We start from the raw sequence: 27,666 nt of genomic DNA, 5'->3' as shown, positions 1-27,666 counted from the left end.
GGGGGGGGAGGGTAAAAGTGATATACTTCTCTGAACCTATCCCTTGTGGGCGCTGTCCTATTCCTCTGGCTGGTTTCATTTAGCTCCTGAAGCAGCCAATGTCACTGCTGTACTTTCGCGCATGCACAAGAGTACAACATTGAGGTCAATGGAGGATCCCGCAGGAGCCCTGGATCCTCCATAGCCCGAGCCAATTCTCTGCAGCTGTCACTAATGACGGATGAGGGTATTGGCAGTTCAAGACCGCAGTAGCTCTGCCCAGTGTCTAGAAGTATCAGGCGCAGGAGAAATACAGAAATACTGCGATAAAGTAGCCCCTACTTTAGTGAAATTCCAACACAGTCATTCTGAGTATTTCATAAAGATTCTATCTTTATGAAATACAATTTTGGGGGGAGGAAAGGGAAAGGGGCAGAGCCAATTTAAATCTTTATTATATGCAACAAGACAATGATTAGAAAGTTAGTTGCCTCCAATGCAGTGTACTCACAAGAAGAATGACAATACACATATGGTGACACGATTATAGTACTCCTAAATCACTCCGATTCGGATGTAGTTAAAGCTCCAAAATTTTCTCCAGGCTGTGCACCATGCCGGTATAAGGATGTGGGTTACGGAAATTTGTGCAAGGCAAATCTGAAAAATCATTGATCGTTCTGCTCCTATGTGTTTTGTGAGTTTTTTGCTCACTTACTCAGGGAGCATGGATGATCACCAGCATAGATTTAGTTAAAGGGAAACTATAGTGCCAGGAAAACAGCTTCTCCCCTGCCAGCGGGGGAGATCTAGTGTGCATGCGCAGCAATGGCCACACTTGCATTAATGCTTTCCTTTGGGGATTCCGCTGACGCTGGAAGTCCTCATGCATAGCGTGAGGACGTCAAGCATCGTTTAGGCGACCAGAAGTCGCCTTCAAGCGCGGAAGTCATTCTAGTGGCTGTCTGGTAGACAGCCACTAGAGTAGGAGTTAACCCTAGCAGGTAATTATTGCAATTTATAGAAACTGCAATAATTACATGCTCAGGATTAAGGGTGATGGGAGTTTGCACCCATACTACTTCAATGAGCTGAAGTGGTCTGGGTGCCCACAGTGTCCCTTTAAAACTGGTAAAAAAAAACAATAGCAGTAAAATTATAACAAAGTGGACCTATTATAATTAAAACTCGTAAATATTATATGGAAACTAAAATACAAATATGACAAAGCTTAAAAGAAGATAAATCTACATTGCATCTAATTAAATAATAAAGTTTATTCTTAGGAGTGTCAAATTGTGCTATTTATTCTATACCACTACTGTTTTTAACAAATAAAATAATGCTCTTATACCAGGCTGCTCAATAAATAAAACCTTATAAACTAATATATAAATGCAAATACTAAAAAAAGATAAAATAAGCTGGACTATCATTTCCCAACAAAAGAAAAGGAAAATAAATATATTACCTTGATGAAATATACTTATATGGATGTCTAGAAGAATATGGAAATGTAGAGATATAAGGGAGTGCACACTCATGAAACACATAGGGGCAGAACGATTACAGATTTATAATTTTTTCCCCAAATTTTGCATTATGCAAGTCTCTGTACTGACATTCCTATACCAGTGAGGCACGCAGCCTAGGAGGAACATGGGAGCTTGAACAACATCTAAATTGCAACGCTTTTAGGCGTACTATATCGCATTAAAGTTAACCTAAACTGTTAGGAATACAAATCTGTATTCCTAACAATATACAGCCCTCTGGTCTCCCCCCCCCCCCTCCCTCCCGTGGGTCATAGAGGGTAAAACCCCTTTTTTTTTTTTATTTTAATCATCCATTGGTGCTGGGTTGCGCTCAGTCCTCTTTGCGAATCTGTGGAAAACGCTGCATGTGCATTAGACCCTCCCCATAGGAAAGCATTGCTTCAATACTTTCTTCTGGGAATTTCATTGACGCTGGATGTCCTTATGCAGACCGTGAGGATGTCCAGCGTCAGTTACAGCCACTAGTGGCAGGCTTAGCATTGCAGTTTCTCTAAAACTGCAATGATTTACATTGCAGAACTAAGAGGGATAGCTAGGGACATCACACAGACCACTTCAATGAGCTGAAGTGGTCTTGGTGCCTATGGTGTCTCTTATGTGTATTGTTAACTTTGCCAGCACCCTTCTCGTGAGTACACGCTTGGGAGGGGGGGTTTTTTAATTGTCTTTTGTTGCATAACACTATATAAGCATATCTCTGTCTTGCACAATGTAGGCAAATCTACTAAATGTTTTTTTGTGGGAGTGTGAAGGACATTGACATTAACAAACAGCATCCAGTTTTTGGCTTTCTACAGGATTCATTAAACATACTTTGTGTGTGTGGCCGTTATTTTGTGTTGCACAATACTATTTTTAACTAGAAGACCATCTGTTTTTGAGGTACTTACATTTTTAGTTCCTAGTGTAGGCATGTGAATAGTGACAGTGGTGGTCATTCATTAGACAGTGACTATCTGACAAACTGCATTGAATGAGAATCTAAACTATTTGGCTCAGGAATTCTGTATTGCCATCGTATATATATCCCCTACATACATAACATGTATAGCTTGGAGGAAAGACGAGACGGGGGGATATGATAGAAACATTTAAATACCTAAAGGGAACCCACACAGTAAAGGAGGAGACCATATTTAAAAGAAGAAAAACTACCACAACAAGAGGACATAAGGTCTTAAATTAGAGGGGCAAAGGTTTAAAAATATCAGGAAGTATTACTTTACTGAGAGGGTAGTGGATGCATGGAATAGCCTTCCAGTTGAAGTGGTAGATGTTAACACAGTGAAGGAGTTTAAGCATGCGTGGGATAGGCATAAAGCTAGCCTAGCTATAAGAGAAGGCAGGGACTAATGAAAGTATTTAGAGAATTGGGCAGACTAGATGGGATGAACAGTTCTTACCTGCCGTCACATTCTATGTTTCTATTCCAAATCAAGCATAACCTAAAGTATCCATTATTACCACATAATTTCAAAGAGCCTTATAGAAATTAAATGTACTCCACCTTTTACATGACCATTTGTTGCCTACAAACAAAAACATTTTTTTTTTTTTTAATTTTAGTTCAAACCATGCATATTTAATAAAATGTTAACAGGCACTTCAGCTAATTTAAAGCTTGCAAGAGTAATTTGTGCTTGACCTGAAAGTTACAGGATCAATACTCACTTGTGTGTTTCATCCTACCAAGGCTGCAGGAATGAGTGGGCACTGTAATGAACATGGTGTATAGGCACCATCTATTAGTATTCATTTTCCCTTGATTATAATAATAATAATAATTTGCCATTTTTATAGAGACTTAAAGCACTTTACAAGTATACAAACATAAAGACATAAAAGTTAGGAGTTTCTAAAGGTCAGATGAGGGGACTGAATGCCTGATGGAAGAGGTGGGTCTTTAGCTTTTTTTTTTTTTTAAAAGGTTGTAAGGATGGTGCCTCTCTGATTGCGCACGGTAAAGAGTTCCAGAAGGTAGGGGCAGCATAGCTGAATGCCTGTCTTTATTATTGGCACTGATAGGATTTGCTGGCTGACCGAAGTGAACGGGATGGAATGTAGGGTGTCTGGATCTCTTTCAGGTACTGTTGTTTAAAGCACTGAAGGTTAGCAGGCCTATTTTAAAATATGTTTGCCATTTAAGTGGAAGCCAATGCATGGAGTGGAGAACAGGTGTTATGTGGCAGGAGCGAGTTTGATTGGCTGCTGCATTTGGTACAGTATGAAGGTGATATAGTTCTTATTCTGGGAAGCCCAAGAATAATCTAGCTGAGAGGATACAAATGCATGGATTAATGTTGGCATATCATCAGGTGGAATTAAGTGTTGTATCCTGGCTATGTTTTTCAGATGAAAGTAGGCAGATTTTATTACAGAGGTAATGTGCTGTTTAAATGATAGTCCAGAGTCAATCAGCACTCCGAGGTTCCCTACCTTTGACGAACTAAAGAGTTAATAGCCTCTAAGCTCCAGGCCAGTTGGGTGATCATGGGATATTTTTGTTGCCCGGGGTCCCCACACCAAGAGTAACTCTGTTTTGTCCGGGTTCCCTTTAGCCGACTAGCATTCATCCATTCTATGAGGTCTGCTAAGCAACTGTTGATGCGGCATGTTGGGTCTGTGGTATCTGGAGCAAAGGAGAAGTAGAGTTGTGTGTCATCAGCATAACAATGATACCTTAGGGCATTGGCTCATTGGCCCAAGAAGAATTGGCTAGGAACAGTGATGGGCATCACTGAAGCTGTAGAAGAGGAAACCTCTGATTTATTGAGACTGGCATTCCTATAAATATGTATCCATCTAAACTGTTATTTCCAGGAATCTTTAGACTTAAATGATGGCCATTTGATATTTATTTTTCCCTGTGTAGCCAATAGCACTGCACATGCATCACGAAACTGGTAATTAAAGTGAACAAACATGAGATTATTGTCAGAGAGCAAATCACAGTCAATCTCTCATTATCATCTCTATATTTTATTTAATGGCTTTGTGGGGTTTTTTTTTTTTTTTACTTGTGACCTCTCCAACACACCGTATATATTATTTTACTCTCTGAATTTCTGGAACAATGGAGAGGAGAGGGTTAAACGTCACCAAGGCATCAACGAATACTAGCCATTCTAAGACCCTTGTAAGAATGATAAATCAGTTGGAGAATTCAAGGGTTACTATAATTTTTTATTTTATTTTAAACTTTATTATTCCACATCGGGTACTATTGATCTTGTCCACCGCCTTATTTATTTAAATAAACCTATTAAATAGATTAACACTTACTTTGAATCCAGCACCGGGTGAGGTCCTTCTTGCATTGTTGCTTTAATCTGCTGTAATCTTGCACCACCCTGTATCCAGTTAAATGTTTTGTGATAGAGAAAAACAACAATAAGTATAAATTAACACCACAAAATATAGTGTAGCACTTCCTTCTAAATCTTGGTGATCTTGGTTTTGTAATTGCACGTGAAACTACATTGTATCATTGTTCCTCTGAATTGCAGATCTAAACTGTACAGAGTTTAGCTAAGCCTTTATAACAGGCTGCTCTATACATTTTGTAAGTTTTTTGTTTGATACATTGAGGTGGTTATCATTTTTTTAATTTTTTTTTCACCATATAGAAGTACCCCTCTTTTATTGTTTTCAATATAGATTCTCATATAGAAGCATTTTATTGGCCGGTGAGGGAATAAGGTATTTCATTGTTAAAAAAATATAAGGAAGTGGTTAGCAGAGAGAGGATTGGGACACTGAACCTTCCCTTTGCTGCCTACAAGGTAGAGAAGTTCATTATGTTGGCAGCACAGAATTTATATCCAGTAGCCTGGATTGGCATTCTGGGCTTCCTAAGTCACGTGTGCAGGGGTTGCACATACTGCCTTCTGCCACCATGACTATTGCTAAAAGCAGAAGAGATCATGGTGGTTGGAGTAACCCTTTAAACCTAGTTTACTAGAGGCATTATGTGTAACATATATACCTATTTGTGTAGCTAAATACTATATTTGTATTTCTAATTGTCTCATAAATGCACTCGAGGTTAGGGATTCTTTATGCTAGCCTTTTTGTGCATTGTAATATTCTAAGCTAAATGAATGGCTCAGCTTTAGTGTGTACACATGGACAGCTGTGTGACCTTCTACATAATCCTATTGGGCATTTGCTTTGTCTTTCAAGAAAACTGCAGAGTCATACACCGCTATTGCATAACCCTTTGAGTGATTGCATTCCTCAACTGTAACAACATTTAATCGTTTACATTTTTTTTTTTGAAGACTCACGAAAAGTGGCTATTGACTTCAACATTGTTGCTCACCAACCACTGTGATTTTAAAGGAACACTCCCAGCACCATAACCACTACATATTACATAAGTGCTCCGGCACCCCCCAAGACTATGCAGTCAAACCGCTTTAAGAATGGTTTGAAAACTTACCTAGGGTCTGGTGGTCACCTGCCACTGCCTGTTTTGCAAATAAACCCATCCTGGCTGTGCAGGGCTGCACTCAGCTCTTGCTTTCAGCCAGTGAGCCGGGCCTACACTGCAGGTATTAGCTAAGTGGAGCTAGTGGAAGCTTCTGCAAACAGGAGAGGTGGTGATGGGTGGCCTGTTTTCTTAACTCTTTAATTCTTAAATGGTTTGAATAATTACTCCAAGAGTGCACCAGGGCACACTTGGCACCATAACCATTGCTGCAAGTTGTAGTAGTTATGGTGCTTGGAGAGTTCTTTTAATTTGTAAAACCAAACTCTCAAAATGGAAACTTGCATTTATATTTATTATAACCATTGTTTCTATAAAGGCAATAATGTACTTTTAAGGTTAATACATTTTGGATTTTAGAAAAATTTCCTCCATATTGATATTAGCCAGTCATATAGGTGGACAAATTATTTGTTTACAGTACTGGGGTGGTCCAGATTAGACAAAATTGACAATGAAAGTAAACGTATCTCTGTCACAAAAAAAACAACTTTATCTAATCTGCTTCTAAATCGCTCCTTGTGTATGAATATATCTCTCTGTATTGATATTAAAGGGACCACTAAAGGCACCCAGACCACTTCACCCCAATGAAGTTGTCTGGGTGCAGTGATTCTTTAGTTTTAACCTTGTAGTGTGAAACATTGCAGTTTTGGTGAACATCTACATGGATACACCGTAGCATTAGGAATACATTTTTGCTGATAGGAAGATTTGTTCCAGATCTGCCACTTTTGCCTCGATTTTTCTACTTTGATTTTAAATTGCTCCGATTTGAAATTTTGTGAATGACCCATGTAGTCTGATTTATGATGAGTACACCGAAAATGTACATTTTACCCAGGGATGGAGGACACAACTGCCATTTTCTCTGCATTACTTATTTAGAACATCTCAATAGCAATGGAAATACTTGGCAAAAATAGGAGCTTTCCTGACACAAGATTCAGATTTTCTTGTTTTCAATTCTGCAGAATGTCTAAGAAAATTCAGGGTGGCTCTGTGGTGGAGATGCAAGGAGACGAGATGACTCGAGTCATCTGGGACCTCATTAAAGATAAGCTCATTTTGCCCTACGTAGAGCTGGATCTACATAGGTAAGTTGTTCCTTCATTAAAGGAAATCGCTTTTATTTGCTCGTATTTGGCAATATTCTGACTCTGATAATTGTCCAGTTAAGAGAGAGAGAAAAATATAACAACCTATTTATTGCTTCCTGAAACTTTTATCACGTATCATAACTATAGACTGTAAGCTCGTTTGAGCAAGGCCCTCTTCAACCTATTGTTCCTGTAAGTTTTTGTAATTGTCTCATTTATTGTAAAATCTCCCCCTTTGATAATATTGTAAAGCGCCACAGAATATGCTGCCGCTATATAAAGTTTCTGAATGTTCTGGATTCTTCAAAAGTTAATACATGTAAGAACACACGTAAAGTGTACTTAAGCTTACTAGTAGGGCAAATGTTGTTTAATCTGAGATCACACACACTTTCTTAGTAACATAAACACAATGGTGATTTTAAGTTGCGATGTTGTTCAGAAGGCATTACCCTTTACTCCATCTAACCTGTTCCCTTATCATGCTTACCAGACTTTGAACAGAACTAGAGTTTCAGATAGATCACATTAGCTCCTTTACTGCAGGGACTGACATATCCTTGGATATGGAGGAAAGGTCACACATTGTAAAGACTGCCAGTTCTTACAAGCTTGGAAAACATGCAAGCACACAGACCGTATAATCACTGGAAGCTCTGTATTCTTGCAGTCTTTTTTTTTTTTTTTTTTTTTTTTCTTCTCACCCTTGCCTGTAATGAATTATTTCAGTGTACTCCATCTAGATTTTTCTGTAGAATTAGATCACCATTTGTCCTACAGAGAAATATACATCACATAACACAAGGGGCCATGTATTATTTTACCATCATCATTATTATTTTTTATTTATGGCATTTGTGAATATGTTTATTGCCTAGGGCTAGGCTATCGTATGTTTAGCAAATTACATAACAATGATTTATAAAAAGAAAAGTATTGTGGATCTTGCAATATGAACCTAGTTAGCAAATTTTAATGCATAACGAACCTAGTCGTTAAATCTGATTTGCAACCTGAACCCGTAAAACCAGAGTGACCGAGATGAATATCAATCCTGCTACAGTGTCAATTAAACTGTTAAGCGAGTCTTTTTGCTAACTTGCCAGCTGAGGTCACTAGGCCTTTTTAAAGTTTTATAATGGTATAGATCTGATTGATTTGTTTTTAGGAAAATGTATTTTTACAGTTATGGAAAACAATTTTAAGTTATGCAAAGATTCATACAGGTATTTATTGTTCAGGATGTGCTAGTTTTCGACTTGACTTTTATTTATTTTAAGTATTTACATATATTTAGCTCTATGGAGTTTGCATAATTGTTATTTCTGACAATTCTTTAAATGATTACTCCAAGCGTCATAAACACATTAGTGTCTGGAGTCTGTTTGTGTATATTTTCGGTTTCAAACACTTCACATACAGAGATATTCAGGTAAGTTGCTAGACGTGTAATTCCACCTCCGGCAGCGTCGTCAGGACTTCATTCACCCACTTAAAACAAGACTTCGATTGAGATGCCACCCTGGGACCCAGCTAAGAAGGCAATCAGTTGCAAAACGGTTTACCCCATTACTGGGGAACATTGCCTAGATACTCCTAGTGTCCTTAGCACTACATCGGCTATTGCTGCTTCACTTGAAGTTTATGGTGTAAATCCCAAGAATGTAAAAATGATTACGTATGTAAATTTCACGTAGAATGGCACTGTGATTTATGGGTCTTCGCATAAAAATAACTACTTGATGTGCACCAGTCCAAGAAAGAAGTTAAAGGAAGATCTGATTTATATGAAGCTCTACCTAGCTTTATGATCAATTTAAAGCCTAGACTAAATCTCAGTTTGTTGATGAGATGCCCTTATCTTCACCATTCTCTATTGATCAGATGTAGGTTCAACCTGAAGATGGACCCGTTCCATTTTTACAGTAATATTTAGTTCAGGGGTGCTCAAAATGTAAATACCCAGATGTTGTAGAACTGCAACTCACATGATCCTTTGCATACCTTTTTAAAATGACAAAGCATCATGGAAGTCGTAATTTTAAAACATTTAGAGATCTACCTTTTGGGCACACCTGATTTAGATAATATATTAAAATATTCAAAAATAAAAATTATACTCTTTGAAGATCAAAAAATCCTTGGGTTTTGCAGCATCTGCAGTAAGCCTAGCAAAAACCTGGGAATGGCTCACCTAGTCTGCATTACACATATATTAAGATCTAACAGTAGCCATAAATCACATAAGAATATAATTCCTACCTAATGGCAGCTTCACTGCAACTGGATCAGCTTTTTGACTGTTCTGATCCCCATTTTGTGAGTGCAGCTGTAAGTTATGATGGTATGACTGTGAGTTTAGCACCTTTACAGTAAGCTTGAGATTTGTAAAATATGTGACCCGTCTTACAAATGAGGAAGTATAGCTTTCTTATATGGCTTCTCTCACTGACAGGTGGGGGATGTGGAGCATGGAGATGCAACTATTTTTGCAAGTCTGGACCTTTATGCATGGAGACAGGGGACATCTTTGCAACTAGCATATGTTGTGGTGGTGCTTGGAGTGTACTTTTTAATGGGAAAAATAGCTTCCATCTTCCCAGTCCCTCTTCCTTTTTTTAATTTACATATATAATAATATATACATATGATATAACTTGGTTGAGTCTTAAACTTGGTGAAAAATATATTTCCCGCTATTTTATTATTGACATACAAACATTGACTTCATAGATCATTTTGGAATTGTTCTGAAAAGTGTATTAGAAGATATTCTACTTATTGACTTACATACTGAATTATTTCTCTAAAGCTATGATTTGGGAATTGAAAACCGTGATGCCACCAATGATAAGGTCACAGTGGAAGCAGCAGAGGCTATCAAGAAGTATAATGTTGGCATCAAGTGTGCCACTATTACTCCGGATGAGAATAGAGTGGAGGAATTCAACTTGAAAGAGATGTGGAAATCTCCAAATGGAACCATTAGAAATATCCTTGGAGGCACAGTGTTCAGAGAGGCTATCATATGCAAGAACATTCCTAGACTTGTTTCCGGATGGGTGAAGCCCATCATCATTGGACGTCATGCCTATGGTGACCAGGTAAGATGTTTCATCTCTTCAGACAGTACTACTACAGCTATAGTAAAGACAATGTGAGCAATTTACTGGATCAGATTGTGAACATTCCTGTTTATTTGTGCCAGTAGTACAACCATGATTGGGAACTATAATAAATATATTTACTGTTACTATATTATTATTAATAATAATAATAATAATAATAATAATAATAATAATAATAATAATAATAATATTATTATTTATATAACAAATTCTGCAGCGCTGTACAATGGGTACGATATGACATATTATAGAAAATAAAATTTATAACTCAGGAGTTTCGAGGGGAAAGGGAGCAAATGCCAAATGGTCCCAAAACACAAAGTGGAAATACATTTGTTTAAGGGCAAAGGCACAGTTTAGGAAACCTCTAGAATTCTCCTTTTATCAAACTATTTAATCTACTGTTTTCTAACACTTAACTTAAATCTACAGACCCTCTCTTCACTGAACATGCGTTCATCTAAATTATGGTTAAAGTGTAATTTATCAAGTAACTAAAAGATTCATTTTACAAATAGATACAATAACTTTAGGTAAATTGTATTGAGTTCAATAGTCCACATGCTGCTACATTCCTTCTAACAGTTTATCATGATTTGGTTTGAGGCTTCATAGCCAGTTACTGAGCCTTCTACATTGCTTTTCAATTTAACCCTTAGTGAGCCACAGAGTTTCTCACATATTTGTATTGCATTTAAACTCTGTCTAGTTGAATTTTACTAATATTACATTATCACATTCTGACAGATTAAGAAATTAACTTATCAACGTCTATTGAATCATTGTTTTATTTAACTCTATACTGCTCTGCCAGATTTGATAAATACCGCACCATCAAAATCTGAGCAGATCAACAATTACATTTATTTGTTAATTAAAGGGACACTCCAGGCACCCAGACCACTTCTGCTCATTGGAGTGGTCTGGGTGCCAACTCCCACTACTCCTAATCTTGCAAGTGTAATTATTGCAGTTTTTTATAAACTGCAATAATTACCTTGCAGGGTTAACTCCACCTCTAGTGGCTGTCTACTAGACAGCCACTAGAGGTCACTTCCTGATTTCTAGCAAGGATTTTCCTTGCTAGAGCGTCGCTGGACGTCCTCACGCTGTGTGAGGACCTCCATTGTCGCTCATTTCCCCATAGGAAAGCATTGAAAGTCTTTTTCAATGCTTTCCTATGGGGAGTGCTAATGCGCATGCGCGGCATTTCCGCGCATGCGCATTAGGTCTCCTCGTCCGGTGGGCGGGATCAGTCTTGCCCACCGGCCGACGGAATCACAGGGAGGAGCGGTGAGGAGGAGGAGGAGGCAGCGACGAGGGACATCGCCGCTGCCTCCGGTAAGTGACTGAAGGGGTTTTCACCCATTCAGTAACTGGGGATTGGTGGGTGCGAGGGAGAGGGAACCTGCAGTGCCAGGAAAACGGATTGTTTTCCTGGCACTGGAGTTTCCCTTTCAGGCTCAACAGCTAAAAACTAAGTTGGATTATCAACAACGTGATATTAAGTTTTATCCAGGGCTGGTGCAAGGATTTTTGCCGCCCTAGGCAAACAAAAATTTGCACCCATCCATATGTTCTGCCCACCATGTGACATCACAATGCCCTACCCATATGATCTGCCATATGGGCCAACGCCAGTGCTGCACACAGTGTCTTTTCTCTGAAAAAGCAGTGTGTTTACATTAAAAAGCCTGCAGGGATAGGCTATAGACACCAGAACCACTACATTAAGCTGTAGTGGTTCTGGTGACTATAGTGTCCCTTTAATGTGAGGTAAATTAGAGATTAGTGCCACTAATAATATAATGGACTTCCTACTTACCACCAGATGAGAACAAGATGATGGACTCAGGCTGCAGTCTGGCTCCACTGGTCTAGTGTAGAACAGGCTCTTTAGAGGCTGTTTGTATCACTGCTCACAAAAATCAACGAACAGGAAGCAGCTCCATTTTTTTTTTTGGCCCCTTACACAGCTCAAGGTCTGGGCCCCCAGGGCCTGACTGTGAGTATGCCTACAAGGCTTGCCCATATGTCCACCTACATGGCCCACACATGAGTTCACTAACAGGGAGTGGAGTGTATGTGTGTAGGGGATATGTTATGTGTTGTTGTAGAGGATGTAGTGTGTGTGTTCTTATGGAATGTAGTGTATAGGAATACCAGTTTGTGTATGGGATGTAGTGTGTGTGTGTATAGGGGATGCAGTGTATGTGTGTGTGTGTGTAAGGGATGCTTTGTGTAAATCTGTGTTTCTGTGTGTATGTTTGGGTTGAATTGTGTATCTGATGGATGCATTATGTGTAAGGGTGAGTTTGTGTCTTACTTTTTACCTTACCTTTTAGTGTATCTCTTACAAGCCCCTTGTGTGTCTCTTATCCCACTCCTCTGTTTGTATGTGTCTAACTCCCCCCAGCCCCTTTGTGTTTTTTACTCTTACCAGCTCCTATTGTGTGTCTCTTTTACCCCCAGGCCCCCCTGTGTGTCTTTCCCCTCCCACCCCCAGGTCCCTCTTTGTGTATCCCTCTTGAGCCCCTTTGTGTTTCTCTGTCACCCCTTCCTCAGTCTCTCTTTGTCTTACACCTCCCCCCCATCCCTTAATGATCTCTTTCACTCCCCCCTGTCCCTTAGAGGTCTCCCATCCTGTCCCTGAGAACTATCCCATCCCCTCCTGTCCCTTCGTGAACTCCCATCCATTAGTGATCTACCCTGCATTCATAGATGCTAATGAGGGTATAGGCTATCAGAGCCCAGGAGATCCCTGTTTTTGCCATACTGCTCCAAAATGGTTTGACAAAAAATGGCGGCTGGTGCCTATAGATTTATAGCATCATAACCACTACATTGACCTGTAGTGTATATTGTGCTTTGAGTGATGTGGTTACTGCTTAATTGTGTAAAATGGTTAACATGTTTGTTGCTTTTTGAAAATCTTATTTAAGGAGTAATCTCTGTACACATATGGTTGACTGATTGTAGACCATGAAAATGGAAAGGTTTGCATAAGTCAAACTAACCACTTTGTAAAACATAAATAAATTAACAGGCTAAACATTAACCATTCTCATAAAAGACCATGTTTTTCAATTTGGTTTCCACAAAGATTTAAAGTAAAGATTTTTTTACATTTTTTGTAGTCATTGTTAGTAATGGAGTGCAAGCCTAGAATTGGTATAAAAAAGCAATCCAAAAAAAAAACCACAACTTTTTATTATTTGTGTGCTTATGTTTATATTATGTATTCAAATGTATGATTGTACAAAAAGTATTTGATATAGATAGATATTCTCAATCTTACTGGAGTATTTGCATTTTTGTTGTGATTTATATAAAATATATAACACAACCAGCTCGCTTGTAGCTCCTAAAGTCTAGAGGAGCAAAACAACATATTAAACAAAAATTGTCATTACATGGAGCGGTCTTATGTTTTTTATTTTTACAGTATAGAGCAACAGATTTTGTGGTTCCTGGGCCAGGCACTGTAGAAATCTCATTCACACCTAAAGATGGAGGTGAACCTATTAAATATGTGGTCAATAAATTTGAAGGTAAGCTTCCCGTAAAGTTTTATTTATTTATTTATTTATTTTTGTTGAATTCATTTTTTTTTTCTTCTTCCTTTCCCAATCTTTTCTTTTCTTAAAGACATGCCAGGCTGGAACCGATCCCATTAGTGTTCCATTTTGGTTGTTGACATTTATAAAATATCTAAAAGTAAGGTTTAACCACCTTTTGAATGACATTTGTTTAATGCAAATACACACAGGATTTGCTGTTTCTGCAAATTCATTAATTTCAATGTGGCTGCCATACCATCTCAAGTTGCTTAACATACAGAAGCCATAATGATGTTAGATAATGCTATATTTATAGAGCAGCACATGTACATCTATACTTGTCAAGAAGTTGCTACTGATTCATATAAAAGATGTGCAAGACAATGTTAATAGGGGGTTCACTTTATTTGTGAGAGTCCTCATTTATTTATATGCAAATAAGAAAGCAGCCAAGGAGACCATTTACATGAGTAAGTGCAAGATAATCTAGCATATGTAGCTGAAGCTGATCTTTTAAATTTAGGCCCCAATTTATTTTAAATTTTTTTTTTTTTTTTTTTTTTTTAATGAAAAACATTTTTTATCCTACGATATTGAATAATTTGAAAAGCATACCCCAAAAAATATTAAATTCAGGCCTATGTTCCTTACATTTGTTGAACAGAAAAAAATACATGGCATAATAAACTGTTAAAGGGGTTACTCCAAGCATCATAAACATTACAGCTTGCAGTAGTGGTTCTGATGTCCGGTACCATGGCCTGGATCCCCGGTTTATCAATGGTTTACTCCTTAAGGGACCACTATAGTGCCAGGAAAACATACTAGTTTTCCGGGCACTATAGTTGTCAGGATCGGGTCAGGGATCCAACACGCAGAGTACAAAGAGTAGCAGATACGTATACCGGTCCTTAGAATGGCCGGACTTAACGTAAAACTACGATAGAATGGTCAGAGACAAGCCGAGGTCGAGGGAACGAGAAGACAGGTAAGCGAGAGACAAGCCGGGTCAAGGATAACAGAAAGACAGGAGAGTAAATACCAAAGCCGGGTCAGAACCAAAAGGCAAGAGAATAACAGAGCACTGTGTGACTAGGCAGACTAGAACCACGACAGGGCAATGAGTAAATGAGAGAGCCACTGTTAAGTATCCTGGTTAGGGAGAGAAGACACGCCTCCGGCGAGTCCTGATTCGTTTCCAGAGATTTGAGTGACAGGACGTTCCGGGTTGGCGTCATGACGTCGACCTCCGGTCCTCCTGCTATAAAAGGAAGTGACTCCCTCGCGGCCGGCGTTTGCAAGACCGGGTGAACCGCGAGGAACCGAGGAGACATGCCGTCCGGACGGATAAACTTCTAAGTCTCTACCTCTCTCAGAGGTAGAGGCTTCAGGTACCCTGACAGTACCCCCCTCTCAGATACGCCCACCGGGCGGAAGGAGCCGGGGCGAGATGGAAAGCGGGAGTGAAATGCCCTGCGAAGGCGAGGAGCATGAACATCCTCTTGTGGTACCCAACTCCTCTCCTCAGGACCATAACCCTTCCAGTCAACCAAATATTGTACTCTCCCCCGGGAGACACGAGAATCAATAATGGAGTTAACCTCATACTCTTCCTGACCCTCCACCTGAACAGGGAGCGGAGGGGCGATTGTGGAGGAGAATCTGTTACAGATTAGAGGTTTCAGCAATGACACGTGAAAGGAGTTCGGGATGCGTAAAGTAGCTGGGAGAGCTAGACGATACGCCACTGGGTTAATTCGAGTCAAGATCCTGTAGGGACCAATATAACGAGGAGCGAATTTCATGGAAGGAACTTTAAGGCGAATATTCCTAGTACTCAACCAAACTCTATCGCCTGGAACGAAATTCGGAGCCGCCCTTCTACGTTTGTCAGCATGTTTCTTAACCAGCATAGAATTGTGTAGAAGAATCTGTCGAGTCTGATCCCACAACTTCCTCAAATTGGCCACATGGACATCAACCGACGGCACTCCCTGGGAAGGAGAAACCGAGGGAAGAATAGATGGATGAAAGCCATAGTTCATGAAGAAGGGGCTTGAATGCGTAGAGTCACAAACGAGATTGTTGTGCGCAAACTCCGCCCAAGGAATCAAACCGACCCAATCGTCCTGGTGTTCGGAAACAAAACAACGTAAGTACTGCTCAATCTTCTGGTTGGTTCGTTCGGCAGCTCCGTTAGACTGAGGATGATAGGCGGAAGAAAAATTCAATTTGATGCCTAATTGAGAACAGAATGATCTCCAAAAACGTGAAACAAATTGGGAGCCTCTATCAGAAGTGATCTCCGAAGGAATCCCATGCAAGCGAAAAATCTCTTTAGCAAATATCTCCGCCAATTCAGGAGAAGTCGGAAGTTTAGGCAAAGGTACGAAATGTGCCATCTTGGTAAACCTATCGACTACGGTGAGGATAACAGTGTGCCTTTTAGAAACAGGCAAATCCACAATAAAGTCCATTGCCACACAGGACCAAGGTTTATCAGGAATTTCCAGAGGTTGTAGAAGGCCACAAGGAAGCGAATGCGGTAGTTTAGTTTTAGTACAGACCTCACAAACTCCGATAAAATCCTTAATATCCTTCCGTAACGAAGGCCACCAGAAATCTTTGGAGATCAAAGAATACGTCTTGCGAACACCCGGATGACCAGCCACCTTACTCTCGTGAAGACACTGTAAGAGCTCCAGTTGGAGTTCAGGAGGAACGAAATGTCTGGAAGCAGGAGTCAATCTAGGTGCCAGATGCTGCAAGCTCCTTATCTGCTCAAGTAGCGGAGAGTGGACTTTGAGAGTAGTGTTAGCGATAATGTTACACTTGGGTACTATAGAAGACAAAACCGGCTCAGATATGGCAGCAGGTTCATATTGGCGAGACAAGGCATCGGCTTTAGAATTCTTAGAACCTGGCCTATATGTGAGTACGTAGTTGAAGTGAGTGAGGAATATGGACCAACGAGCCTGTCTAGATGATAGTCGTTTAGCCTCTCCAATATAGGATAAGTTTTTATGATCTGTCAAAATAGTAACAGGATGTAAAGTACCCTCCAATAAATGTCTCCACTCCTTTAAGGCCATTATAACCGCTAGGAGTTCCCTGTCACCAATGTCATATCTGCTTTCAGTACCTGACAATTTTTTGGAAAAGTATCCACAAGGATGTAATGGTTTATCTACACCCAACCTTTGGGACAGAACGGCACCTATACCTGTCTCAGAAGCATCAACTTCGAGTAGGAAAGGTAGTGTAGTATCAGGGTGAACTAAAATTGGTGCGGAAGCAAACAGCTCCTTGAGTGTCTTAAAAGCCAGAAGTGCTTCAGTAGACCAATTCTTAGTATCAGCCCCTTGTTTGGTCATGTTGGTGATGGGAGCAATGATAGAGGAGTATCCCTTAATGAAACGTCTGTAGTAATTGGAGAAACCAATAAATCTCTGGATAGCCTTGAGACCCTTAGGTAAAGGCCAATCTAATATGGATTGGAGCTTCTCCGGATCCATTTCAAACCCCTCTCCAGAAATCACGTAACCAAGAAAGGTAGTTTGGGATTGGTCAAAGCTGCATTTCTCTAATTTGCAGTATAAGCCATGCTGAAGAAGTTTGTGTAAAACCCTTCTGACTTGTCCGTGGTGAGTTTCAATATCCCTGGAATGTATAAGTATATCATCAAGGTATACAATCACACAGTCATCTTGAAACTCCCTAAGAACCTCATTAATAAGATCCTGAAATACCGCCGGGGCATTGCAGAGACCAAAAGGCATTACAGTATACTCATAGTGCCCATATCGAGTATTGAATGCAGTTTTCCACTCGTCTCCGTCGTGAATTCTCACCAAATTATAAGCACCTCTAAGGTCTAACTTAGTGAAAATCTTAGAACTTTTTAATCGATCAAAAAGCTCGGTGATCAAGGGAATCGGATATACATTTCTAATGGTTATCTTGTTAAGACCTCGGTAGTCAATGCAGGGTCTTAAAGTACCATCCTTCTTTTTAACAAAAAAAAATCCAGCCCCAGCAGGGGAGGAGGATCTTCTAATGAACCCCTTGTCTAGGTTTTCACAAATATACTCCTCTAGAACTAAGTTCTCATTCGTAGACAAAGGGTATACATGACCCCTGGGGGGCATAGTACCAGAAAGTAAATTAATTTTGCAATCAAAAGGCCTATGTGGTGGTAAGGTATCAGCCTTTCCTTTGTCAAATACTGCCTTTAAATCTTGATACAAGGACGGTATCTGTACTTTGGTAGAGTCGGTAGCGTTATTAAGTGCGTTGACACTACAGAGAGGTGACACTTTCTTTAAACAATTCTCTTGACAATCCTGACCCCACGAAACTATTTCCCCTGATCTCCAATCTATAACGGGGTTATGTCTCTTAAGCCAGGAGTATCCCAGGACTATGGGAACAGAAGGAGATGAAATGAGTAGTAGGGATATTTCCTCCTTGTGTAGAATACCAGTAGTTAAGTTAAGAGGTGTAGTCTCCCGGAAAATCACAGGCTCAACTAAAGGTCTACCATCAATGGCCTTAACAGCCAAGGGTGTCTTCCTTAACTGGGATGGGATAGTGTGTTTGGTGAGAAACTTTTGGTCGATAAAACTCTCAGCAGCGCCGGAGTCTATCAATGCCATAGTCTCTAAGGTTCCCTTTTCCCAAGTTAAAGAGACCGGTAATAGGAGTCTATGTTCTTTGTAGTTATGAGTAGAGGACAAAATCGAAACACCCAAGGTCTGTCCTCTAGAGAAACTTAGGTGCGAGCGTTTCCCGGATGACTGGGACAGCTCAAACGTACATGACCTCTGGCTCCACAATACATACACAGTCCCTCCCTTCTCCTGTACTGTCTCTCCTCCTCTGACAGACGAGTAAGGCCTAACTGCATAGGTTCTGAAACCTGTGGAGTTTTGGTTTCAGAAATTTGAAATGATGGTGCTAGTCTAAAGGAAGACCCACCAGTTCTATCTCGAGTATTCTGCCTCTCCCTTAGACGTTCGTCAATACGAGAGATAAAGGAAATTAAGTCTTCCAGGTTCTCGGGAAGCTCTCTTGTCGCTACCTCATCAAGTATTACATCGGATAATCCATTTAAAAATACGTCTATATAGGCCTGTTCATTCCATTTTACTTCTGCCGCCAAAGACCTGAACTCTAGTGCGTAATCCACAAGTGTTTGGTTGTCTTGTCTAAGGCGCAACAGTAATCTGGCTGCATTGACCCTCCTGCCAGGGGGATCAAAAGTTCTTTTAAAAGCAGCTACAAAGGCATTATAGTTATAGACTAATGGATTATCATTTTCCCACAACGGATTAGCCCATCTCAGAGCTTTCTCAATGAGTAAGGTAATAATAAATCCCACTTTTGCCCTATCAGTAGGGTATGAACGGGGCTGTAGCTCGAAATGGATACTGATCTGGTTCAAAAACCCACGACACTTCTCAGGAGAACCAGCATAACGTACAGGTGGGGTAACTCGGGAAGAAGCACCTACAGTAGCTACCTCTAGCCCTGAACCCACAGAAGAAGCAGACGTATTACGCATCTCCTCGGGTGGATTAATAGGACGTGATAGCAGCGCCTGTAGTGCTAGAGCCATCTGATCCATCCTATGATCCATGGCGTCAAACCTAGGATCAGGAGAACCAAGCTGACAATTTGTACCTGCAGGATCCATGGCCCTGTCGTAATGTCAGGATCGGGTCAGGGATCCAACACGCAGAGTACAAAGAGTAGCAGATACGTATACCGGTCCTTAGAATGGCCGGACTTAACGTAAAACTACGATAGAATGGTCAGAGACAAGCCGAGGTCGAGGGAACGAGAAGACAGGTAAGCGAGAGACAAGCCGGGTCAATGATAACAGAAAGACAGGAGAGTAAATACCAAAGCCGGGTCAGAACCAAAAGGCAAGAGAATAACAGAGCACTGTGTGACTAGGCAGACTAGAACCACGACAGGGCAATGAGTAAATGAGAGAGCCACTGTTAAGTATCCTGGTTAGGGAGAGAAGACACGCCTCCGGCGAGTCCTGATTCGTCTCCAGAGATTTGAGTGACAGGACGTTCCGGGTTGGCGTCATGACGTCGACCTCCGGTCCTCCTGCTATAAAAGGAAGTGACTCCCTCGCGGCCGGCGTTTGCAAGACCGGGTGAACCGCGAGGAACCGAGGAGACATGCCGTCCGGACGGATAAACTTCTAAGTCTCTACCTCTCTCAGAGGTAGAGGCTTCAGGTACCCTGACAATAGTGCCCTGAGGGTGCCCCCACCCTCAGGGTCCCCCTCCCGCCCGGCTCTGGAAAGGGGAAAAGGGGTAAAACTTACCTTTTTACAGCACTGGGCGGGGAGCTCTCTGCCTCCGATCCTTCTCCGTTCCGCCCCGTTGGCTGAATGCGCACGTGCGGCAAGAGCTGCGTGCGCATTCAGCCGGTCTCATAGGAAAGCATTAACAATGCTTTCCTATGGACGCTTGCGTGCTCTCACTGTGATTTTCACAGTGAGAATCACGCAAGCGCCTCTAGCGGCTGTCAATGAGACAGCCACTAGAGGATTTGGGGGAAGGCTTAACCCATTTTTAAACATAGCAGTTTCTCTGAAACTGCTGTGTTTATAAAAAAATGGGTTAACCCTTGCTGGACCTGGCACCCAGACCACTTCATTGAGCTGAAGTGGTCTGGGTGCCTATAGTGGTCCTTTAACTAGGTCCCCACCAAGCTCTAATGCTCCCTGGTGGTCCGGTGGCAGGCTTCTGGTTTCTGCAGATTCTAGTTCAGAGCTGGCTGATTATGCTGCCAGAATTGGATTAACACTTCCATCAGCTAAACAGTTAAAACTCTTGAGAGCCCAACAATCTCAGCCTAACCCCATTCAACTCAGAAGGAACCTGAATTCTATTGACCTCCTGCAGCTCTCAGATGATGTCCAGTCTTAATTATTGTCCATCCCTACCTTTTGTCCCTCACTGGCTATCTCTTTATACAATATTACCTTTACCACTGCCCTGGATGCTGCAGCCATGCTCCAAACATACACCTCAAAGGGGGCATTCCTTCAACCATGGTACACTTAACCCCTTAAGGACACATGACGTGTGTGTGACACGTCATGATTCCCTTTTATTCCAGAAGTTTGGTCCTTAAGGGGTTAAAGGACCACTCTAGGCACCCAGACCACTTCAGCTTAATGAAGTGGTCTGGGTGCCAGGTCCCTCTAGGATTAACCCTTTTTTTTATAAACTGCTATGTTTATAATAGGGTTAATCCAGCCTCCAAATCCTCTAGTGGCTGTCTCACTGACAGCCGCTAGAGGCGCTTGCGTGATTCTCACTGTGAAAATCACAGTGAGAGCACGCAAGCGTCCATAGGAAAGCATTGTAAATGCTTTCCTATGAGACCGGCTGAATGCGTGCGCAGCTCTTGCCGCGCATGCGCATTCAGCCGAAAGGGAGGATCGGAGGCGGAGAGGAGATTGGCGCTGGAATAAAGGTACATTTTAACCCTTTACTCTCCCCAGAGCCCGGCGGGAGGGCGTCCCTGAGGGTGGGGGCACCAAACGAGTGTGTTTTCCTGGCACTATAGTGGTCCTTTAAGTCAACACAATACCAGATGCTTCCTTTCTGCTGAACACTACTGGAGGAAGTCTTGCACCTTGTCAGACTTCCCTATTATAAATTCATCTTGCATTCGTACAGAGCAGCCCTCACTCTTGCTAAACAGTTATACTATTCCTTCTTAATAGTTTATGCTCCCGCACAGATTATAGCTTTACATGCTACTTCACTGACTAACTTGAACCATTATTGAAAGAATTCTCATTTGCTTCTCTCCCTCTCAACCTCACTTGGACAGTGCCTTTCCTACCCTTCAGAGATTCTCCCTGGCTACAGAACAAGAAGTGACTGCACTGCTCTATTCCTCTTGATCCTGTCCCACCTCACCTTATCAAATCTCTCCCCCCCCCCCCTTTTTTTTTTTATTACTCGCATTTATAAAGTGCCAACAAATTCCGCAGTGTTGTACAATTGGGGAAAAAGACAAAACAAAGAACAGACCAATACAACAGGTAGAGGGCCCTGCCCGTGAGCTTACAATCAAAAGGTCTTATTCCTTTCTTAACACATATCTTCAACTGCTCTCTTTCTCCTGGCATTGCCTTTGCTCTCCTTAAACATGATACTGTCTTACCAATCTTAAAAAAGCCATCTCTTGACCCAGCTTCCCCTTCCAACTATCGTCCCATATCCCTACTTCCTTTTTGCTCAAAGCTTCTAGAATGACTTATTTTTACCCATCTGGCTTGCTTCCTCAATTCCAACTCTCTTCTTGACACTCTTCAATCTGGCTTCCTCCACCTCCACTCTGGCTTCCTCCACCTCCACTCTGAGATCATTCTAATTAAAATTACAAATGATCTAATCGTGGCTAAATCCAAAGACCACTACTCTATACTAATTCTTATTGACCTTCTGCCTTTAAAATGATTGATCATGTCCTCCTTCTCCATGCTCCTCAATTCCTCTGTCTCTGACACTGTGCTCTCGTGGTTCTCCTCGTATTTCTCCCAATCTTCATTCAGTGTCTCCTTTTCTAATAATATCTCCTCCCCTCATCCTGCCTCGGTTGGAGTCCCCATGTCTTTTTTGGTCAACTTCTGTTGGTCAACTTCGCTCCTTTCCTTTGAACAGCTGCCTACCTACATTAGTGTCTCCCCTAGTCTTTAATCATTTAAGAAGTCCCTCAAAACCATCTTTTTTGCTTTCAAAGCTTATAGCCTCCCAGCGTAACCTCCATATCACAAACCTGCTCTTGCTCTCTCCTAAAGGCTGCACCTTACTATCACCTCCAGTTCTGCTTGATTCCCACTTTGTTGTTTGGTTGCTACACCCAATGCCATTCCTGTTGTAATCTTGTTTGAGCAGGGTCCTCAACCTGTTGATCCTATAACATTTTGTAATTCTCTCATTCATTGTTAAATTTCCCCCTTTTTCTAATATTGTAAAGCACTGCAAAATTAGTTGGTTCTATATAAATGCCAAAAATAATAATAATGTTTTGTATGTATGTAAAATCTTATCAATGTCAAGATTAGATGCCATTTAAGTAGTGTGGTTGTCCTCTGTCTTGATACTGAAGTCTCTTCCTTCTTATATATTTCAGACTGTGGAGGTGTTGCTCTTGGAATGTTCAACACTGATCAATCGATCAGAGACTTTGCTCATAGCTCCTTCCAGATGGCTTTGGCTAAAAGCTGGCCTCTTTATATGAGCACTAAGAACACCATTCTCAAGAGATATGATGGACGCTTCAAGGATATTTTCCAGGAAATCTATGAAAGGTATGCAGATTGTATTCTTGCCAGCTGCATTTTTACCTGGATACAGGAGGATGGAGGGTGGATGGATGACCCTTGTTTCTCATCTTTACTCTAGTCCTTGATAATGATTTGATCTTATCACAGCATGTATGTCTTCGTGTATTCTAGTGTCAGTTGGAAACCCCTCTTTAATAGACTAATAGATGTTTTATACTTGTTAAACCATATTGATTTAAGACACAGTAGCTATCCAGTCCTATTTCACAATACTGTTTGAAGTGGTAAAGTGAAGCTGTTCTGCTGTATTTAGTAAAATTTCTTGCTGCGTACAGTCCAGATTAAGTTCTAATTTCAAAACTCAACGGTGAAATGGCAGTAAATTCCACATAGTTTATTGCTGCAGGAAGTACTAATTGGTATTGAAAAAACCTAGTTTATTTATTATCTTACAAATTAATCTCCACCCGATTGTGAGAGCCTGCATGTCGTGCATATGGGATGGAGTCCCTACTAAATTAAAGAGGAAAAACACCCATAAGGCAATGCATCAGCACTCTACCCTCTTTCTATCCCCTAATTTAAAATCCACAGTACTACATATAGTCTGGCAAAAGAGGTGAAAAAACCGAGCAGACAAACAAAGCGGGCAGGGCAGTCTCAGCTCCAGCCAATGCACTGCCAGACGGGGCCTTGTGGGTTCTCTCCACCTACAAGGAAATCAATTTACCATAATTTGTCCCATCATCTTTTCCTCATTTGAATGGTGCTATATGGGATCTTCTATCCAAACAGTGGAATACGAGGCCACCTCAAAACATAGGATTGATAATGATGGCGAGTAAAGAGGAACAACCTTTTTTCGTTTTGAACAGGGAATACAAGTCTGCCTTTGAAGATAAAAAGATCTGGTATGAACACAGGCTCATTGATGACATGGTAGCCCAGGCTATGAAATCTGAGGGAGGCTTTATCTGGGCATGTAAAAACTACGACGGTGATGTACAGTCGGACTCTGTTGCACAAGGTGAGCATCTGCTGCGTGGGTTACAGAGAAAAATAAAAAGGTGTGTTTGTTTTTTTTTTTTATTAGAATACAAACTTGTAATGACTTGGTGCACACAATTAGTTTATTATTATTTTATATTGACTCTCTTGATATTATTTTTACTATATATTGCTTTATTTACAAAATCATCACTGTATAAGAATCACCATTTTGAAATGAGTTTTGTTTTTAGGTGGAGTGGCAAGGGTATTGCTTTTACCGTGTGTTTCCCCCTTTCTCCTTACTGCCGTTTGCATGTCATCGCTGTGTCGTGGCTGTAGCAGGCCACGTGTAGAGATACTGAGCTTCTCCGCCATCTTGGGCGCCTCCATTCTGCTTGGAAGGTCAGTGGCGTCTGCTATGCTGGCTTGCCTTGCAGTGTCCCGTGTTGGTGGGGACCGGGATATCCCCCACCGGTCCAAAGGGGGGGGGGGGGGGGAAGTGGCGTGTAAGTGTCTCCTCTTCAGCCTGAGAACCGGGAGAGCGGCCGTCTCTCCACGGCTCCCACCCGTGCAGGCCGCGGGTTGAGAAAGTGGCTTTTCCGCGGCGGGGAGCCCCGGGACGGGTGTCTCCGTGTTCAGCATTCCCTCCTGAATGCGAGGGTGATTGTCCGCTGCCGGCACGATCCGGTGGTCGGGCGCAATGCCCCGAATCAAGGCTTCAGTGTCGGGAGCTCCCGCCATGAGCGTCCGGCTTGCTCGGCTGGTAAGCTCCGCCCCTGAGTTTTGTTTTTAAATTGTGGGAGGAGAACATTGGTACACATAAACATCCAATACCCCAGCACATGATGTGCTTATTTTTATGTCTCTGTTTAAAGCTGGTTAATTATAAGGGTTAGTATTTTTAATTGGCTCTTTTAAAAAAAAAAACCTGTCTTGCCCATAATATTATACTTGTATACTTATATACTGATTATATTGTGTGTGTGTGTGTGTGTGATATGTACATTATATACACACACAGTCGTGCCTCAGTTTACATACGCCTCAGTTAACATATTTTCCGGTTTACATATGAAAATTCATTGAAAATAATGCCTCGGTTAACAATTTGTTTTCGCAATACAAAGCAAGTTTCCCCAGGATGCATTGCGCCTGGGAGGTTTATATCACCGCCCCCTGCATGTTGGAGTCTGTGGGTAGTGTGACAGACCCTCTGTCCCTGATTTTTATACTTTAAAAAAATCTTTGTATTTAAAAAAAATAAAAAAAATAAAAATACAAATAGAGTTTGAATAAAAATCAGGGACAGAAAGTCTGTCACAGGTAGCACGTGGCTTCGAGTGTGGAGGTGTTGGAGTGGCTTTTGCATCAAATTTTGGAGCCATTCTGGAAACTTTTTGCAGTGGTCCTGGAGAACACATTGAATTTGTAAACCGAGGTACCTGTGTGTGTGTGTGTGTGTGTGTTTGTGCGTGCGTGTGTATTTTTATTTATATTTATATATATTTATTTTGCAGTGCAGAGTTAGATGGCTTGCATGGACATTGTAAAAGTTCAGCTGCAGTATAAATCACTGTGATATTACATACATTATCTAGAGAAAAAAAATGCACTGTTTTTTTGTATATATAAATGACATAGCAGAGCAGTGTGTGGCAAACGATAAGCCAAACAATCGAATAAGAACTATGCTAGTGACAACACAATAACAGCTTGTGAAGGTGTGCCCACCAAGAAACGTTTTCTTAAGGGTTTAATCAGGCTAGGTAACTGGCGGCTACCAAAAACAAAATAAAATAACGTAAAATAAAAATGGAACCACTGGTCTCGGTTGTCTTAAGCACTACCATACCATCCAGAGCGGGAACTTATAAGTGTACCAAACGTAATAATATAATAGCTCTATTCTAAGCATTTACATACGAAGCTAATATGTGTGTAATGGTCAAGTGGGGAAATTACGATAAAGTAATCCGCCATTGGGAGAGTCCAAACATTCAGCCTATTACAGATGGTGAGAAATGTGAGTATTGCATGCAAAGTATTTTATAAGCTGCGATTCCCTGATAGCGACGTGGGGCGTCACTCCAGGTGGGTTTACAGACCTGCATCTTTGAGCCACGGACTTGAGTTTCTAGAGTCCAAGTCCTTGCCACTGATAGTGATAGGTCCTCCGTCTGTGTGGACAATGCTGTTGGCCCTCGGCCCAGGCAGGCCAGTGATAGAAGGTGCATGCAAATGGGGTCTGTTAATGGTCAAATGAGACCCGCTCGCCAAGCAGCCAGTATGGCTGCTTGGCGTGCCTCCAAAGAGGCTCAGAATCGGTCAAAGATTTCATCTAACCGCCACATAGTTTGCTTGACAGGGTCAAGACACTCTCTTGTGCTGCTGAGTGTGGACAATCTGCTGGAGAATCTGAGCCGCCATCTTGTGTGTTTAAGCTCTTATTGTAGCCTGGCAGGTTTATAAGCATGCATCCACATTGGTGCGCACAACAAGCCAGTGGGGACCGGAATAACCCCCACCGGTCCAGAGGTTTTAAGGTAAGTCGGGGAAGGTGCATCGTCGCACGGAGCGGGGGATTGGCGGCCTCACCCGTCCGGCGATTTTGCTAGGCCCAGCTGCAAACCTCCATCCGATACACTGTGCACAGTCAGGCCGACATCTGTGGTAACCCGACCGGCTTCAGGAACAGGTAAGTCGTAAATAGTATTGATATGGCTGGTAGTCGATAATGTGGCTGAATATGAAAATTTGGCACTGAACTTGCAGGAGGCACAAACATTCGCCATGGAGCTCAGACCCCACCCCCTATTATACATATTTTTTATTTTGCAGGATACGGCTCTCTGGGCATGATGACCAGTGTGTTAATTTGCCCTGATGGGAAAACTGTAGAGGCTGAAGCTGCCCATGGTACTGTAACTCGTCACTACAGGATGCATCAGAAAGGACAGGAAACCTCCACTAATCCCATTGGTAAGTAGACACGTAAAAGATTCTACTAACCTGGCGTCTTCAATATATTACAAATCGTTATAACCCAAATTTTTTATTCATTTTTACCAGCTTCCATCTTTGCATGGACTCGAGGATTAGACCACAGAGCAAAGCTGGACAACAACCCTGAACTTAAGAACTTTGCTACAGCCTTAGAGGAGGTCTGTGTGGAGACCATTGAGGCTGGATTTATGACCAAGGACCTTGCAGCTTGCATTAAAAGCTTACCAAAGTAAGTTACTGCAGTTGTCCATTGTCGGTGTAGGGGTTCCATTGGTAAACCCTTTACGAGTAGCAAAACATCACAGGAGCTGTACACTGCTGTCCCCTAAGGTTTACTAATGTAAATTGACTTAATATACATGAATACGATCTGGACCTTACACTCAGTATAAAGTATAGTACCTTCCCATTTCAGTGTATGATACCGTCTCCTTTTATCTACATAAAACAATCTTCATTAACATTTCAATCCTCACACCATTCCCGTGCTACTAATCCTATGCTGTTTTATACTGCCATCCCCCCATAAGCTT

General features: G+C 41.4%; 1 protein-coding gene across 1 annotated transcript in view; it reads left to right on the top strand.

Annotated features, from left to right (window-relative positions):
• The window catches only part of IDH1 (isocitrate dehydrogenase (NADP(+)) 1), a 32,961-nt gene that overhangs the window by 3,753 nt on the left and 1,542 nt on the right, over window positions 1-27,666 (top strand). The window contains exons 2-8 of the mRNA XM_063430123.1: window positions 6,999-7,121; window positions 9,937-10,228; window positions 13,698-13,803; window positions 22,987-23,164; window positions 24,016-24,167; window positions 26,969-27,109; window positions 27,200-27,362. Of these exons, the coding sequence (XP_063286193.1) occupies window positions 7,000-7,121; window positions 9,937-10,228; window positions 13,698-13,803; window positions 22,987-23,164; window positions 24,016-24,167; window positions 26,969-27,109; window positions 27,200-27,362 (1,154 nt within the window). The 5' untranslated portion in view covers window position 6,999. The remainder of the gene's footprint in view (window positions 1-6,998; window positions 7,122-9,936; window positions 10,229-13,697; window positions 13,804-22,986; window positions 23,165-24,015; window positions 24,168-26,968; window positions 27,110-27,199; window positions 27,363-27,666) is intronic.

The sequence above is a fragment of the Pelobates fuscus genome, chromosome 8, assembly GCF_036172605.1.
Source record: "Pelobates fuscus isolate aPelFus1 chromosome 8, aPelFus1.pri, whole genome shotgun sequence".
Lineage (NCBI taxonomy): Eukaryota > Metazoa > Chordata > Amphibia > Anura > Pelobatidae > Pelobates > Pelobates fuscus.
The sequence above is the reverse complement of the archived record's forward strand: the minus strand, read 5'-3'. Positions and strand labels throughout refer to the sequence as shown.